This window comes from Primulina huaijiensis, chromosome 12 (assembly GCF_012295235.1).
Source record: "Primulina huaijiensis isolate GDHJ02 chromosome 12, ASM1229523v2, whole genome shotgun sequence".
NCBI classification, from domain to species: domain Eukaryota; kingdom Viridiplantae; phylum Streptophyta; class Magnoliopsida; order Lamiales; family Gesneriaceae; genus Primulina; species Primulina huaijiensis.
The window spans coordinates 2,558,678-2,574,607 of NC_133317.1; the positions used below are offsets into that span (position 1 = coordinate 2,558,678).

General features: G+C 31.4%; 2 protein-coding genes across 4 annotated transcripts; one reads left to right on the plus strand and one right to left on the minus strand.

Annotated features, from left to right (window-relative positions):
* The first annotated feature begins 5,710 nt into the window (after nt 1-5,710).
* LOC140989513 (protein PELOTA 1-like) lies at nt 5,711-11,619 on the plus strand. Of its 3 annotated transcripts, none has more exons than XM_073458720.1 (16): nt 5,711-5,867; nt 6,061-6,143; nt 6,745-6,820; nt 7,024-7,098; nt 7,174-7,230; nt 7,981-8,026; nt 8,504-8,579; nt 8,875-8,950; nt 9,056-9,088; nt 9,184-9,252; nt 9,405-9,511; nt 10,010-10,082; nt 10,206-10,280; nt 10,441-10,535; nt 11,019-11,125; nt 11,269-11,619. In XM_073458720.1, exons 1-16 carry the CDS (start codon nt 5,817-5,819, stop codon nt 11,340-11,342), a joined length of 1,173 nt encoding a protein of 390 aa, XP_073314821.1. In that variant the 5' UTR covers nt 5,711-5,816; the 3' UTR covers nt 11,343-11,619. The 3 variants fall into 3 exon arrangements, with proteins under 3 accessions (XP_073314821.1, XP_073314823.1, XP_073314824.1); XM_073458722.1 differs by having other exon boundaries at nt 10,206-10,244; XM_073458723.1 differs by lacking the exon at nt 7,024-7,098.
* Nucleotides 11,620-12,729: 1,110 nt separating this feature from the next.
* Nucleotides 12,730-15,727, minus strand: LOC140990564 (GDSL esterase/lipase At5g33370-like). Its single transcript, XM_073460303.1, has 5 exons — nt 15,397-15,727; nt 14,982-15,112; nt 14,334-14,576; nt 13,313-13,565; nt 12,730-13,188 (listed from the first exon to the last, which is right to left on the minus strand). Exons 1-5 carry the CDS (start codon nt 15,626-15,628, stop codon nt 12,956-12,958), a joined length of 1,092 nt encoding a protein of 363 aa, XP_073316404.1. The 5' UTR covers nt 15,629-15,727; the 3' UTR covers nt 12,730-12,955.
* Between the last annotated feature and the right edge of the window lie 203 nt (nt 15,728-15,930).

The window sequence follows — 15,930 nt, forward strand, 5'->3', positions numbered from 1 at the left end:
AAATTCTCAACTAAGTATTGAAATTTTAAAATACTTATTTTTACTTGAGAAGTATCTAATATGATACCTAAATTAATACAAATAATGCCTAATACGAGTCCACAAATACTTGATTTTACCATTTAAATACTCAAATTCGATTATTTGATGGTGTCAAAATATATAATTTGAAGTCAATATTGAGTTGTCTTTGATGATGAGATCCATGAAATAAAAATGTGATACCTAAATTGTTACAAATATTATATAATTAGATTCCACTGATAATTGATTTTACCCTTAAAAACTCAAATTTGATAATAAGTATAATGAAAGAATATTGATGCATATAATGAATGATTACCAATAAATATTATGAAAGAATAATAATGAGGATGATATCAAATGAAGTATTGCATTGTCATTTAATGAATACCAACAAGTATTGTGAATGAATATTAATGATATTATAAATTAATACTCATAAGTATAAAGAAAAAAATATTAATAAGTATAATGAATAATTACTAATAAGTATTATGTCAAATAAGTATAATTGTCAAATAAGTCATTCATTGAATATCAAAAAGTATTGTCAATTAATATTTATGAATATTTTATAAATCGTTGATCCAAAAATCGATAGATATACTTAAAGTGCAAACTTCAAGCTCATTTACGAACTATGTTCATAATGCATCTCCCAATTAGTCCATGGTGAATTGCATGTCGTTTCATTAAATCCCATAACTTTCGACCTACTGGAATATGACTATCGACGTGTATCCGACTTCATATTTCTCTGTAAATTATAAATCCACGGATTATGCTACTCGTTCCTATCACAGGCTATTCTCTCGAAGAACATTGTCCGGAAATCTTCAAATATTTGCTCTAAGCCTTTTTTCTCTTTCAAAGCTTTGTAGCTGCTGAAAAGTCCTTGAACATGCCATCCAAATTCATCTTGGATATAAACGCGAGCACTTGGTGAACTTATGTTACATATTCGAATATCCAGTATTTTAATACTCATTATGAGTATCTCATTTACCAAATCAAGTATTTTAAAACCGAAATTAGGTATTTCGCAAGTAAAACTAAGTACTTGAAAAAGTTCAATACTTAGTTGCAAATTTGTTTTTTTTAACAATTAAAAAAACTATTAAATGAAATGAATATGTCATCCAAATGTATTTTGGATGGAAATACGAGCACTTGGTGAACATACGTTGCATATTCGAATATCCAGTATCTTAATACTCATTTTGAGTATCTCATTTACCAAATCAAGTAATTTAAAATTGAAATTAGGTATTTAGCAAGTAAAACTAAGTAATTGAAAAAGTTCAATGTTTAGTTGCGAATTTGTTTTTTTTTTTTTTTAACAATAAAAAAATAATTAAATGAAATGAACATGTCATCCAAATGCATCTTGGATGGAAATGCGAGTACTTGGTAAACTTACATTGCATATTCGAATATCCAGTATTTTAATACCCATTCTGAGTTTCTCATTTACCAAATCAAGTATTTTAAAATTGAAATTAGGTATTTCGCAAGTAAAACTAAGTATTTAAAAAAGTTTAATGCTTAGTTACGAATTTGTTTTTTTTTTAACAATAAAAAAATAATTAAATGAAATGAACATGTCATTCAAATGCATCTTAGATAGAAATGCGATCATTTGGTGAATTTACGTTGCATATTAGAATATCCAATATTTTAATACTCATTCTGAGTATATCATTTACCAAATCAAGTATTTTAAAATTGAAATTAGGTATTTCGCAAGTAAAACTAAGTACTTGAAAAAATTCAATGATTAGTTACGAATTTGTTTTTTTTAACGATAAAAAAATAATTAAATGAAATAAACTTGTCATCCAAACGCATCTTGGACGGAAATGTGAGCATTTGGGGAATTTACGTTGCATATTCTAATATTCAGTATTTTAATACTCATTCTGAGTATTTCATTGACCAAATCAAGTATTTTAAAATTGAAATTAGGTATTTCGCAAGTAAAACTAAGTACTTCAAAAAGGTCAATGCTTAGTTGCGAATTTGTTTTTCTTTTAAAAATTAAAAAATATTTAAATGAATGTACATGTAATCTAAATACATCTTGGATAGAAATGCGAGCACTTGGTGAACTTACATTGCCCACTAGAATATCCAGTATTTTATTAACTTTTATGAGTATCTCAATTACCAAATCAAGTATTTAAAATTGAAATTAGATATTTCGCAAATAAAAGTAAGTACTTCAAAATGTTCAATGCTTAGTTGCGAATTTTTTAAAAAAAAAATAAAAAAATAAATTAAATGAAATGAACATGTCATCCAAATACATCTTGGATGGAAAGCGAGCATTTGGTGAACTTACATTGCATATTCGAATATCCAATATTTTAATACCCATTATGAGTATCTCATTTACCAAATAAAGTATTTTAAAATTGAAATTAGGTATTTCGCAAGTAAAACTAAGTATTTCAAAAAGTTCAATTGGTTGCGAATTTGTTTTTTTTTAAATAAAAAATTTTAAATTCAATTTACATGTCATCTAAATACATTGGGAATGATGAGTGGAAAGAGAAGATAACCAACAAAAATAGGTATTTATATAATTTTTTATTAATTAAAAGGGTAAATAGTTAAAATTGCATGAAACATGTAGTAAAAACCAAGTTTGTCTTTTGTCAAGTATTAAAATACAAAAAAAAACTGTTGGGTACTGAATCTTAAATAAATGATAGACAGATGTATTTTTCTCCAATTCATCCGCCTTTTTTTCCCTTCCAACAAAATCATGCATTCAAGTAAAAATATCGTTAAAAGTTCTATATTAAAAAATATTAATTATGAATTAAAATTTTTATAAAAAAAAACAGGTATTTCATCGTGTAAAATGACTCGTTCACACTTACATCGTAAAATAATATTTTCAATCAAATCAAAACGTTTACTAAATAATATATTTTTTACATAAATATTTTATTTTTCACTTAAATCAATATATATCGAATGTATTGAACGTATCACTGAAACATATATTACATAATTATAGCATATTCACAAAACTAATATGTTCAAACAAAATCAAATCAAATCCAAAAAAATTTCCCAACATATCATAGAAAAACACATCATAAGTTTTGAAAAAAAATTTCTAAAAAAGAGCGGGTTTTGGTTTAATAATTAATAATATATTAAAATAAAGCATTTAAAATTTGAATATAAAAAATAGAAAATATAATTTACAAGACTTCAACGGGACAATAAAAAATATACGACTCATTTTAAATTTAATTAAATAAAAAGGATTTTGACTTTTTTAAATCAAAAAAAGGGAGTTGACTGATGTTAATTAGGTGAGTTCATTTATTAAGTCATTAATTAGTTAGTTAGATTTTACTTTTTAAAAAAATATTTTTTTAATAAAAAAAAAAACTGCTTGCTCTTCACCTCGACCCACCCAAGCTCTTCACAATTGTGAAAAGCTTGGGTCTCCTGTCGAGACCCAAAGACCCAAGCTCTTCACAATTGTTAAGAGCTTTTTTTTTTTGGGACGAGATGGGTCGAGATTCTTTTTTTTTTTTGTCGAACATTTGTTTTTGGGTCGGGCTTGGTCGAGATGCCTCGACCCAAGCTCTTCACAATTGTGAAGAGCTCTCTTCACAATTGTGAAGAGCTTGGGTCGAGGCATCTCGACCNGACATGACTTGGATAATATCCACCGTTGTGGATGCCCTTATAATATAGCATATTTTTTTAAAATATATACTATTGTCTATATAATAATCTTATCTATGTTTTGTAGGTTATGCCACCTGTGATCAAGAGAATACGTGGAAGGAAAAAACAAAACAGATTTCCATATGTCGGAGAATTTGGTAGAAGATAAGATTGAATGATATGTAATTTGTTTGAATTTAAAAAAAAAATCGATTTGATTTTATTAATATGTAATGTGTTTGTGATGAATTTTTAATTTTGGTGTGGATCGAGTGGACAAGATTGTAATGTGTGTAGTAGATTTTTAAATTTGGGTCGTGCGGGTGGTAAATTGTTTCAATTTTGGGACGAGTGGGTCGGGTGATAATGTTAGAGGTTTGGTTTAGGGTTTTGTTTAGGGTTTAGGATTTGGGTCGAGTTTGGGTCGAGATGGGTCGAGTGGGTAGGAAATTTTTGATATTTTTGAGTTTTGATCATTTTATAATATATAATTCACTTTATATATGATTAGAATGTAAATATATATAAAAAATTTATTTGTATAAACATTAGTTATATGTTATAATTTAAGTATGTTAGTTAAAAAATTCATAACAAGTAGAAGAATGTATCTCTTATTCTAACAATGTGGGTTGAATTTATACTCGACTAAAAATCTTAACAAATTTTATAATTCCACTAAAATTCATAGCAATTTTATAATAATAGAACTAAAAAAATTCATAACAAATTTCATTACATATTCACTTTAATGAATGTATATCGAAGCATATGAAATTAATGTTTATTGTATATAAACATTAACAAATTTTATAATTCCACTAAAATTCTTAACAAATTTTATAATAATAGAACTAAAAAAATTCATAACAAATTTCATTACATATTCACTTTAATGTAATGAATGTATATCAAAGCATATGAAATTAATGTTTATTGTATATAAACATTAACAAATTTTATAATTATACTAAAATNATATTCACTTTAATGTAATGAATATATATCAAAGCATATGAAATTAATGTTTATTGTATATAAACATTAACAAATTTTATAAATTTTATAATTATACTAAAATTTTTAACAAATTTTATAATAATATGNCGAGTTATAACATTCGACCCAGTTTTGATTGAAATTGTTATAATCCTTAGCACATAAAATTAAATTACCAAATTGAGTGTACTGCACCAAATATTTTATCTTTTTCTCATTTAAAAATGATGCAATTTTCTTACAGATTTCAACGTATCTTGATCCTAAAGTTAACTTGTATTCAAATTTTTTTTATTAATTATAAAAATTTAAAATTAATGGATCGTGACGGGTCGTGAAGGGGTCGTGAAATCTTCACGTCACGACCCCGAGTGGATCGTGAAGCCCACAACCTTGGGTCTTGAGTTGTGAAGCACTGTGCTTCACCACCCAAAGTTTGGGTGGTGAAGCACAAAAGCTTTGGGTTGTGAAGCACAAAGTTGACAAGTGCTTCACGACCCAAACTTTGTGCTTCACGACCCAAAGTTGGGTCGTGAAGCCGTGGGTCGTGAAAGTCGTGCTTCACGACCTAGGGTGAAGCTCGTTGACTCTGACGAAATCCAATAAATTTCATATCTCAAAATAAATTTATTAACAATACGTGGTTTTTTTATTGGATTTGTTGCAGAGGAATAACTTGTAGACTCGTGGTTAATTGTTAGCCAAAAAAATGAGAGGATGTAAGGTTGAGAAGAAAAAGATTTTTTGTGAAGACAAGGAATGAAATCAGATATAGGATTGAGTCGAGAAAGATGGAAAAATTGAGTCGAGTAAGTTTTTTTATTTAATTAAATTATAAATTTTATTATATATAAAATTAAAATATATTAATGAAAAAATTAGTTCTTAAACAAATTTTAAATAAAAAATAAAAAAATAAATTACATTCACTATTTTTTTTAATAAAATCTTCCGTGATTGCTTTTTTTCTCATTTTCCCATACATCAACTGTATTGCAATTTGCGTCTATCTCAAGATTACAACCGAATCAACCAATATTTTCTCCGGTCTTAAAGAAGAAAAAAGTAGGGGAGAAACTAAGAAAACGAGGCAAAATATCATGAAGATCGTTCGCAGAGAATTCATACGCGATGGTCCTGGAAGCGTGAAGGTTGCTTTTTCTTCACTTTTTTTTTCTTTTTTTCCTTGAGCTGTAATTTCAAGATATGAATTTTTTGTAAAATTCTTCTTTAATTCTTATTCGACCTATTGTTGGCATAAACAGAGGTGGGTTTGAGTAATTTGGATATAATTTTGAAATTTTTATTGGGATTGATTTGTTTTGTTTCTGGGTTTTGATGCAGATGGTTGCCGAAGAAGCGGATGATTTGTGGCTCGCTTACAATTTGATATCTGAGGGCGATAGTGTATTGTCTGTCACAGTGAGGTAACTTTTGGGTTCTTTTTGCTATGTTGAGCTGGTTTTTCATAGTTTTTTTTTAGTGTCAAAGGTTGAATTTATATGTCAAGCTTTTGTCGGTGGCTTTAAATCGTATATTTTCCCCCATAATCAGTCCACTCTTACTATACCAGTGAGCAACGGATTGCTCCTGTTATCGGCATCCTTGCTAAAACTAATTTAAAGACGCGATCCTTACTTCACAAAAAAATAAATAACGTAGTAAAAAATAATAAGATAGGAGCTTTCTACGTAAACTACAAGTTTTCTCGTGACACTAATATTTATTCTTGAATTTAGGAAGATCAGATTGAGTGTTCCTTATTCAAGCAAGTAATATGCTCCTAAAATTTTAGGGGGAGGCTAAAGCAAGGAGAAGAAAAAGTTCTTTATATTTTTCTGTTTTTTTTGTGGTTTTTTCTACATGTTTCTCATCCTGGAAACTGAAATTGAAACAATGATTCTGTAGGTTTAAATATATTGTATGTGATTTCGTGTTATGAAGTGGAATAGTTATGGACTAATGTCCGGAAGTGTTTAATCTGATTGTTGTGTGAGAGTACATTTGATGATTATTGTCTGTATGTAGGAAGGTTTTGAGAGAAGCTGCTTCGGGAGGAAGAGATGCAGAAAGAGTGAAACTGAAGCTTGAAATCAAAGTCGAGGTTAGAGTTAAGATTAGTGTGTTGAAAAAAGATTTGAAGTATGACCAATTTTTGCTGGCAGCACTTCACACATTCCAATTTGTTTTTTTGTATAGTTTATAGTTATTCACAATAAGAATCTTAAATGCCTTAAGACGGTTGCATTAATCTTGTCCACAAATCCTAGACTGAAATGAATGATATGTGTGTATGTTTTAAATTAGACCATCGAGTATGACAAAGAAGGATCTGTCCTACGTATATGTGGGAAGAATATTTTGGAGAATGAACATGTCAAGGTTTGTGGCCGTTGCTCCTCATTCTCTTATGTTTTTTAATAGCATTGGGGATGCTATATTGTTATCATGCTGCAGATTGGGGCATTTCACACTCTAGAAGTTGAGCTCCACCGACCGTTTGTGTTAAGGAAGGTGTGTCATTTTTCCCTAGTTTATTTAAGTTTTTCCCTTCCCTGTACTTTTTTTAGACGTAAATTTGATTGTATTTATACTCATTGCAGCATTACTTTAATGTTAATTTTGATGTTGCATGTTGAACAAAAAACATGAAATTGTGTATGTTCTCGCCTTATTTAATGCGCGTAAGTTTGATTTTAGTGTCTTTGTCCCACTATTTATTTCATAAACCAACTAGAACCTTGCCTCAGAATTTTAGGCTGGGTTAGGTTGCAGTGATATGATTACTGCGATGATTGAAGTAATATGATGGGAATAGAAATAGTAATAGATTGCTAATAATGGGTTTGGTGTTACTGATTTTGTTTGGGATGAAAGGTGAAATAGCATTGTGCCTCTAATAATTTTGTTTTCTAGGACTATTAATTTTCTGGGTTGATGAGATCAACAATATGAGAGAAATGGGATGGAATATCATGTGTGAACAGTTAACAATGATTAGCTCATGGGTTTAGATGAATGGACTTGATTTGAAACAAAGTGATGAATAAGGATTATTAATGGCATCCTCTGCAACGGCAACCAAGTGCAAACTAAAGAAAACACTGGGAAAATGGTACATTGTGAAAACTCTCGATATCCTTGGTTCTTGGAAATAGTTTTTTCTAATGCTATTATGATTCTGTGCCAATAGCATGAATGACAAAAAAAAATTGCAGCAAAAATAATTTTGCACTAAATAAGTCTTTACGCATGGTTTGCTAGGAAATCTGGGACTCGGTGGCATTGGATGTGCTGCATCAAGCATCTGGTATGGAATTTCAACTGATCCATGTAACCTCATTATTTGTTTCTCTTGTTTTTACATAATTAAAAAGGTCAAATTCCATATTACTCATTTTTTGGTCAAATTACCTTGTTCACGGTTTTGCCCTTTTATGGTTCTAAATCATACCTGGACATGTAATTGCCTCAACAAACCTGTGTGGTACAAAAATAGACGATTTCATCAGCATGCTGTGTTACCTCATGACCATCTGAGAATGTAAGAACAGTTGAGTGCTCTATGATGGTAAACCTTGATAATAATTAACAAGTTTGTGTTGGCACCTAAGTTTAAAATTATTGGGAAATTGTTAACATATATCCTATGGTGTTTGTGCCTGGAATCTGCTTTTATCCTTGAATTGCTTTCATATGTAGTGCTAGCAGGATACACATTTCATTTTTCTGAAATTGTGATTATTTGTATATCTGCTGATTTGAAGCTTATATTTTAATGTTTAAGATCCTACAACAAGTGCGGACCTTGCTGTTGTTCTGATGCAAGAAGGTCTGGCTCATATTTTACTTGTTGGCAAAAGGTAGTGGTATTAGTATTAAAAATTCAATAGATCATGCCTTGTACTGGACATGTATCTTTTTCTAATTGAGTTTTTCATGATTCCCCTAGGCACTGGTTTACGATTTCATCTTCTTGCAACTTGTTTATGAGTGGGTCGTATTAATTTGAGCATCTATCTGGACTTTATTAGATAATTTCGTTGGATGGAACTGTTTAAAATCGGTTGCTTAAGCCAGAACTACTAAAATTTGAGTTTGTTGCAGATTATTGTCTTCTAATCACACACTCATTTTTAAATGGGTTAATATTAACAGCGTGACAACGACTCGTTCTCGTGTAGAGACTTCAATACCACGCAAGCATGGTCCTGCAATTGCAGGTTATGACAAAGTATGACCGTTAATTGTTTTCCAAAATGTTATTTGACTAAATCTGCTAACTTTTTCCTGGGATTATATCACTTGAGTCCTTACCGATATATGTCTTTTCTGGCAGGCATTGAACAAGTTTTTCGACAATGTTTTATTGGTAAATTTGAGTGCTTACCTGTTTTCTTGTGCTCGTTTTGTGTCTATTTCAAAAATTTCTAAATGGAATCAACAATTTTGTTCCACTTGTTTTAGGCATTCCTTAAACATGTTGATTTCAACATTGTTCGCTGTGCTGTGATTGCAAGTCCCGGTTTTACTAAGGTAGCTCTTCTCACACCAATAAGCATATAAAAGAGTTGTTATTCCAATTTTCTCGATGAATTTTTTGGTTTTTAGCTGGATTCATACTAAAATTTATTTATTTCATAATAATGATGGAATAATGGCTTTGGATCAATCCCATGCTTGTTCAGGATCAATTTCATCGACACTTGATGTTGGAGGCGGAGAGGAGGTCACTTAGATCCATCATCGAGAATAAATCACGTATAGTTCTCGTGCACGCTACTTCTGGATACAAGTACAACTATCTTCTCTTTTTGTTCATTTTCTTGTTTTGTTGTTTCCTTGTCACCTTATTTATAACTATTTCAGATCTTGTCTGATGCGAACTTTTCTCATTGGATCTCATTAACCGCTTATTATCTACTAATTCTCTTTGTTTCTGTTATTCTGGATACAAGTACAACCATCTAATGAATTGAGAATCTGTCAGGAAACAGCATCTACAAATTAATCAATAAATCTGTTGGATACTCCAACTCTTGGTGGCCAGTTGTATCAAGTTTGTGAAAATTTGTATTTAATGTTTGTGAATATGGTCGTGACTGTGAAATGAGAGGAAAAATAAATTATAAAAACTTTTCTTCAAAATAAGATCCTACATGTTGAATTTTCAATATATTGAATTGTCATTCGGAGTACATTGAATATACTTATTTTGAGATAATTTAACTGGCAGCGTGATTTTTTTATCATAACTTGTAATCATAATTTTATATTTGAAAAATATACACAGGCATAGTTTGAGGGAGGTTTTGGATGCTCCAAATGTCATGAATATGATTAAAGACACAAAAGCTGCACAGGAGGTAGCAATATGCCTTGTTCACTCAGTTGCTATCATTTAGCGGTCGAAATATTTGGTTGGTTTGTGTTTTGTGTGTTAATATTTTTTTCTTGTAGGGTTTATTATTGATTTTATTTTAATGCAGGTCCGGGCACTCCAGGATTTCTTTGCTATGCTCTCAAATGTCCGTTGTCTCTATACCTATGTTCACAATTTGCTAGTATTTCCACCTCTCTTTTTTTTGGTCTGAATTCACAATATATCGGTCTGCATGCTTTCATGAGTGTTAGGCTTATTAGTTAATAGTTAGTAAAGTCAGATTTATAATCAACATGGTTTAGTTTGGTTTATTTTAATTAATATGTTGTGGCGTTGGATAGGATCCTGCTCGAGCTTGTTATGGACCAAAACACGTTGAAGTTGCCCATGAGCGACTAGCTGTCCAGACGCTTCTCATTACGGATGAGCTCTTTAGGTCAGTGATTTTATCATCTCTTAATGACCTCCTGAAACTGGATGGAAAGGATGTATGATTAGAATTTTTTCCTGATTTACTGAACTTGTCGCCTTCATCATGTTTCTGTCATCAATTAATCTGACCTTGCTTTCTTCATGTGCACAAACATGCTGTACATTGATTATGGGGTAATTGGGTGGTAAGTTCCATGATCCAGGCATGTTTTATATCAAGTTTGTATTGAAATAAAAGTCGAGTAGCAAAAGAAGTATGATACGGAAGTAGAAAATTTTGGATCAAGATTTGGATAAGTTTTGGCCTCTTATCTGAACTCATACCCAAACTTGGATCAAGATTGTCGAGATTTGGACAAGTTTTGGCCTCTATCTGAATTCATACCCAAACTTGGATGGTGTAGTCTGCTATTACCTCGCAAAATTGAAACCATATCGAAAGCCATATGATCACTCTATTTATTACTCCACAACGATGTTTTCCCAGGAATTCAGATATACCAACGAGGCAAAGGTATGTGAACTTGGTAGATTCTGTCAAGAACTCAGGCGGCTCTGTTTACATCTTCTCCTCTATGCACGTGTCAGGAGAACGTAAGCACATCCCTATGTTATTTTGTATATCTTTTGTGCGTGATTGTTTTTGAAAGAAAACTACATATTTTTCTTCCTTGTTATCATGTTAATTAATGATGACCAAATATCAATAAGTTCTTTTTTGAATGTCTGAGGTCCAGAACTGGCACAGCTTACTGGTATCGCGGCGATACTTCGTTTTCCTCTGCCAGACTTGGAAGACATAGAAATGTAAACGATAGTTGAAGATATCTGTGTGAAATATTTTTGAGTGCTGCCTATGTATCATAGTATTATTATTTTTATTTTATTTTATTTTCATTCAAATATTTACTCATAATGTGTGCAAAAGGTTGCAATAAAACATTTTGTAGGTACTATGGTTTGAACTTTGAAAGTAGAATTTAGGCTCACATTTTTCCCAGTCCCCACTGTTTTTAGCTTTGGTTCAAACCGGGTGGAATATACAATATGTATTTTAATATTTGAGTTTAATTTGTCAAATTTGGGAGAATTGAATTGAGGTTCAATTTCAATGAAGTTTGGTTCGATTCCGAAAAGTGCTACTAATCTTTGGCATTTGGTTTCATGTCATGCATGTCATTGTCGATCGTTATTACTTTATACGCGGAATATTTAAATATAGTTAAATATATTTGAAATGTAAAATTATATATATATATTTATTTATTGACTATAATTTCTTATGTAGAATATAATTTAGCTAGGGTTTTGATAATTATTTGCGAATTAATTTCTGTTTACGTTTCTTATCCATTATAAATCAAAATTTCGATACAAAATAACTAACTACATTTTCAAAAATATAGTGAGATTGAGAGAGATTAAAATACAAACTATATATGTAGTATTTCAAAACTCGTCAACCACAAAAAAGATATATATTTCGATTTTATTTCAATGTATAGTACCTTTAATGGAAAAAATTTCAATTTTTGTCATGTATGTATTGGTATGTGTCATTTTTGGTCATGTGTGTTTCGTATTACAGTTTTTCTTCGAGATCGATTTTAGTCATTTTTCCTAAAATAATGTAATTAAGTCAACAATTTTATTGTTACATTTTTATAAGTGTGTGTTTAAAAATATTCTTCAACAACATAATTATAATTTTTAACAAAAATATTAGCCCATTTAGTAGTATGATTTTTACAAGAAAGACTAAATTATTAATCGAAAGAGCATAATTACATAACTATCGATTCAACAAAAATACACAATGACTAAAATTGATCATTTGTCTTGCTAGTATTAAATGCACACCATTATCCAAACTAGTTACCCACGTTTATCATTTCACCCATCTACCTCACCTCGTCCGCTGCTATGCTTTATTTCCAACACGAAATTCCAGGCTTCCCCGAACCCAACGACCGACCTGAAGTACGTCGGTCTTGTGACGTTTTTGATCGGAATCAGTGGCAATTTTTATCACCATTACCTACTTTCCAACGTTTCCAAATTTGAAAGTTTCCCCAACAATGTCAAGGCTTTGATTCCATATATTTTCTAGACTGAAGATATAATCTTTACGGATATGAATTCATATATATTACCGAATTCTGAGGATGTACTCAAATGCATGTTATGGAAATTCGGAATAATGTAAACTTGATTTTGCTTTATATGGATTGGAATGGACTTCTACACCAAATCATATATATTTATTCTAGCAAGAAAAACTCTTAAGAATCTTCGAAAAATAAGAGAACAGACGTTCGTTCACAATCGACGGCTTGTTAATGCCGGATAATCAATCTCAAAAATGACATAAATTCAACAAAATACACGCATGACCTTGACGAGACTGTATGTTTTATATATATATTATGTCTGACCATCTAAAGCCAAGATGGTGCTGAGGTTCACAGGGTTCATGTATTCGGTTGTGCCGGAGAATATCCGATTGACGATCAATCGGTTAGCCCTTTCGGATGGATGGAATGCATCCCAGAATGCAAAAATGTCTCTGTTGGGGCACAAGTTGGATAATGGTGTGCATAATCCTAGTCCATTGAAAGGCCCTTGTCCACAACATGCCACCTTTGCGGTAACAAATCCTACAAAGACACCAAATAAATATAGTCAAATAAAGTATTTTTTCAATTAAATTTATTTTTTAATTCCACCTTTTGAACGGAATATATGAAAGAGAAAATTAAAAAAAAGAAAAGAACTTCTTACCATATGCTTCAGGATTGTTGATGAAATCATAGTGAGTGGCTTGTGTGTTGGCAGCAATGAAGACGGTTGCACCTATTTCACTATTCAACCTCAGTAGCATTTCGCTGAGCTGTGGATTAAACAGTGACGCTGCATGTTGGAGTTCAACTGAGCATTCGCCGTTTCTACCTCGCATCGCTAGTTCCGCGGGCACGCAGCCTATCGGCCCTGTCCCGGTCACCAGGACTCGTCGAGCTCCTAGTTCGTAAAGTCTCTGCAGTCACAAAAGAGATAATTCATTCTACAAAATTGTCGTCCTCGTTTCATAAAAATGATTGATTCATCAAATCATTATAAATATTATTAAATTCTTCCCACAAGCTAGTGACCGTATGTACTAATTATTATTTGTCCAGGTCTCGTGGAAATCTTCATTTGTGTATAAATACTAAAACCTGAATATTTAAAATAAAATAGAGATAACGCATTTATTTGATTGAATATATGATAAACCTGACAGCAAATGATCAATAATAATTATTATTTTTCATGAAGAAACCGAGGCAGGATATTCCACTACGGTCACATGCTGCGTACTATTTTATTTAATAAAAACTTAAATTCTAGTAATCGCACCCACCTACACACCACCATTCCTTCTATCGGTGCATTATTTATATACAAAGAATTTACGCGCTTTTATTGCTTCCATAAATTCGTGTAACCCCACCAACTTTAATAATAATAATAATAATAATAATAATCATGCAATCAATATTATATTATAATTATAACAAATAAAAGTTACATGAAAAAAGATGCAACAGTGTACCTAATTCTAGTGCATTTACATGAAAGATATAAACAGCAAAAAAGTTGTTTCATATGCCGACATTATAAGATGAGCCACACTTAGTTCCCTGTAGCATTGTATTATCGACCAAAATTTGGATGTTGATGTAAGATGAACTATAAGTTATATATGATCGACCGACCGACGATGATATTAATTAATATAATGTATAAAATGATTGAGAATTACCACCAAAATCTTTTCGTATTCGGAGATGAGAAAGGGGACGTAATCTTGAATAGCATATTGTCGAGACCTGGCGGAGACAGGGACTAGATAGTAATTATTGACAAAATCGTTGCCTCCCAATGTGATGAGAATCAATGCTTGATTCACGAGTCCTTCGGTCTCCGCTGCTCCGATCAATGCAGCCACTCTTTCCTGATATTGTTGGAAATACGCCAATTGTTGGCCAATCCTTATTATGTTCACCTGAATCCATCCATCCATCCATCCATCCATCATCAGTTTAAAGAAAAACATCGATTTACGACTTATATTTTGACATTTGCATGGTTGTTCATCACATATATATTTATCAGTACTCACTGTTTATTAAACTTGAATCGTGCATAGTAATCGATTTGGTCCGTCGATATGACATCAGACTAAATATACGTATATATCAACATGTAAGTATGGAAAACCCGAAAATGGTAAAAGAAGGGAGTGAAATTAAACTTATCCCACAAATTATCTATTTGAAATGACGCAGCATAAATTTCAAAATCTAAATTTTCAAAAACCAAAATTTAGCTCAAACCATTAATACTTGACGTACGGGCCGGGACTATATGATTTAATGTTAATAAAATATGAATTTAATAATAAACTCACAAATTGTACGCCAGTGTCATTAAGAATTCCAACTCCTGCCGACGCAAAGTTGGCTCCCACCAATAGCCTTTCCCCGTTTAGCGCCGGACTTAGGTACGGCAACGGTGATTCACTACCACCAATTTTCTGACCTAAAACAACCAACCAATCATAAAATTAGATAACCCAAATATATATTTTTTTTAAATTTTTTATCAAACACTAATTAATTAATACTCACCCTTGGAAGAAGATTAAGACAACTTATAACACGTAGGCATTATAATTTTAAAAAAGAGGTATGTATTTGAATAACATAACATATAAATATTACAAAAAAAAAAAGAGGCACAAATGACTCTAATATTTGAAGATTTGAATTACACATACATAATCCAAATAACCAAAACAAAAAAGACAAATGTAGGGTACTCACTGATAAGATCCGGGATATTAAAACCATTGGAGAAACGCCCGGTCGGCCGATGCGTCGGATAATCGAGGCCGTATGGAGGTGCGTCCGCGCGAGCTGTAGTAGCTAAGTAATTATTGTTCCCGCTGTCCACGAGTGAATCCCCGAACACAAAAAAAGCTCGAGCCTCGACTCGTTTGAATACAAGCAATGTTGTTAAAAAGAAGGCAAAAAGAATTCTATAATGTGGAGACATGATTGGTATAGTAGTTTTGCAAGCAATGCTATTAAGGATTACTGAGGAGTGTAAATTTTTAATAGTTGGGATGTATGCACACACAACGACGAACGAGATGCATAAATATATATTTGTAAAAGCTATGGTTGGGAATTTAATGGGAGAGGTGTGTGTGACATAGCCGGGAAATTAAGGACCACTAAGAAAATAATACTACAGCAAATATAATGCTGGAAGATATATATTGTATTTAATTGGACAGCTGATGGGCAGGTAAGCTTGTTTAATGATGGCAAAATTAAAGAAACCCAATAAGTTAT

Coding starts and splice junctions, on each gene's coding strand:
- LOC140989513 (XM_073458720.1), top strand. CDS start 5,817: ATGAAGATCGTTCGCAGAGAATTCATACGCGATGGTCCTGGAAGCGTG. Junction 7,099..7,173: donor TGGAGAATGAACATGTCAAG/GTTTGTGGCCGT, acceptor ATCATGCTGCAG/ATTGGGGCATTTCACACTCT. Junction 9,512..10,009: donor CACGCTACTTCTGGATACAA/GTACAACTATCT, acceptor AAATATACACAG/GCATAGTTTGAGGGAGGTTT.
- LOC140990564 (XM_073460303.1), bottom strand. CDS start 15,628: ATGTCTCCACATTATAGAATTCTTTTTGCCTTCTTTTTAACAACATTG. Junction 13,566..14,333: donor AATACGAAAAGATTTTGGTG/GTAATTCTCAAT, acceptor TTGTGACTGCAG/AGACTTTACGAACTAGGAGC. Junction 13,189..13,312: donor CAACAATCCTGAAGCATATG/GTAAGAAGTTCT, acceptor GTGTCTTTGTAG/GATTTGTTACCGCAAAGGTG.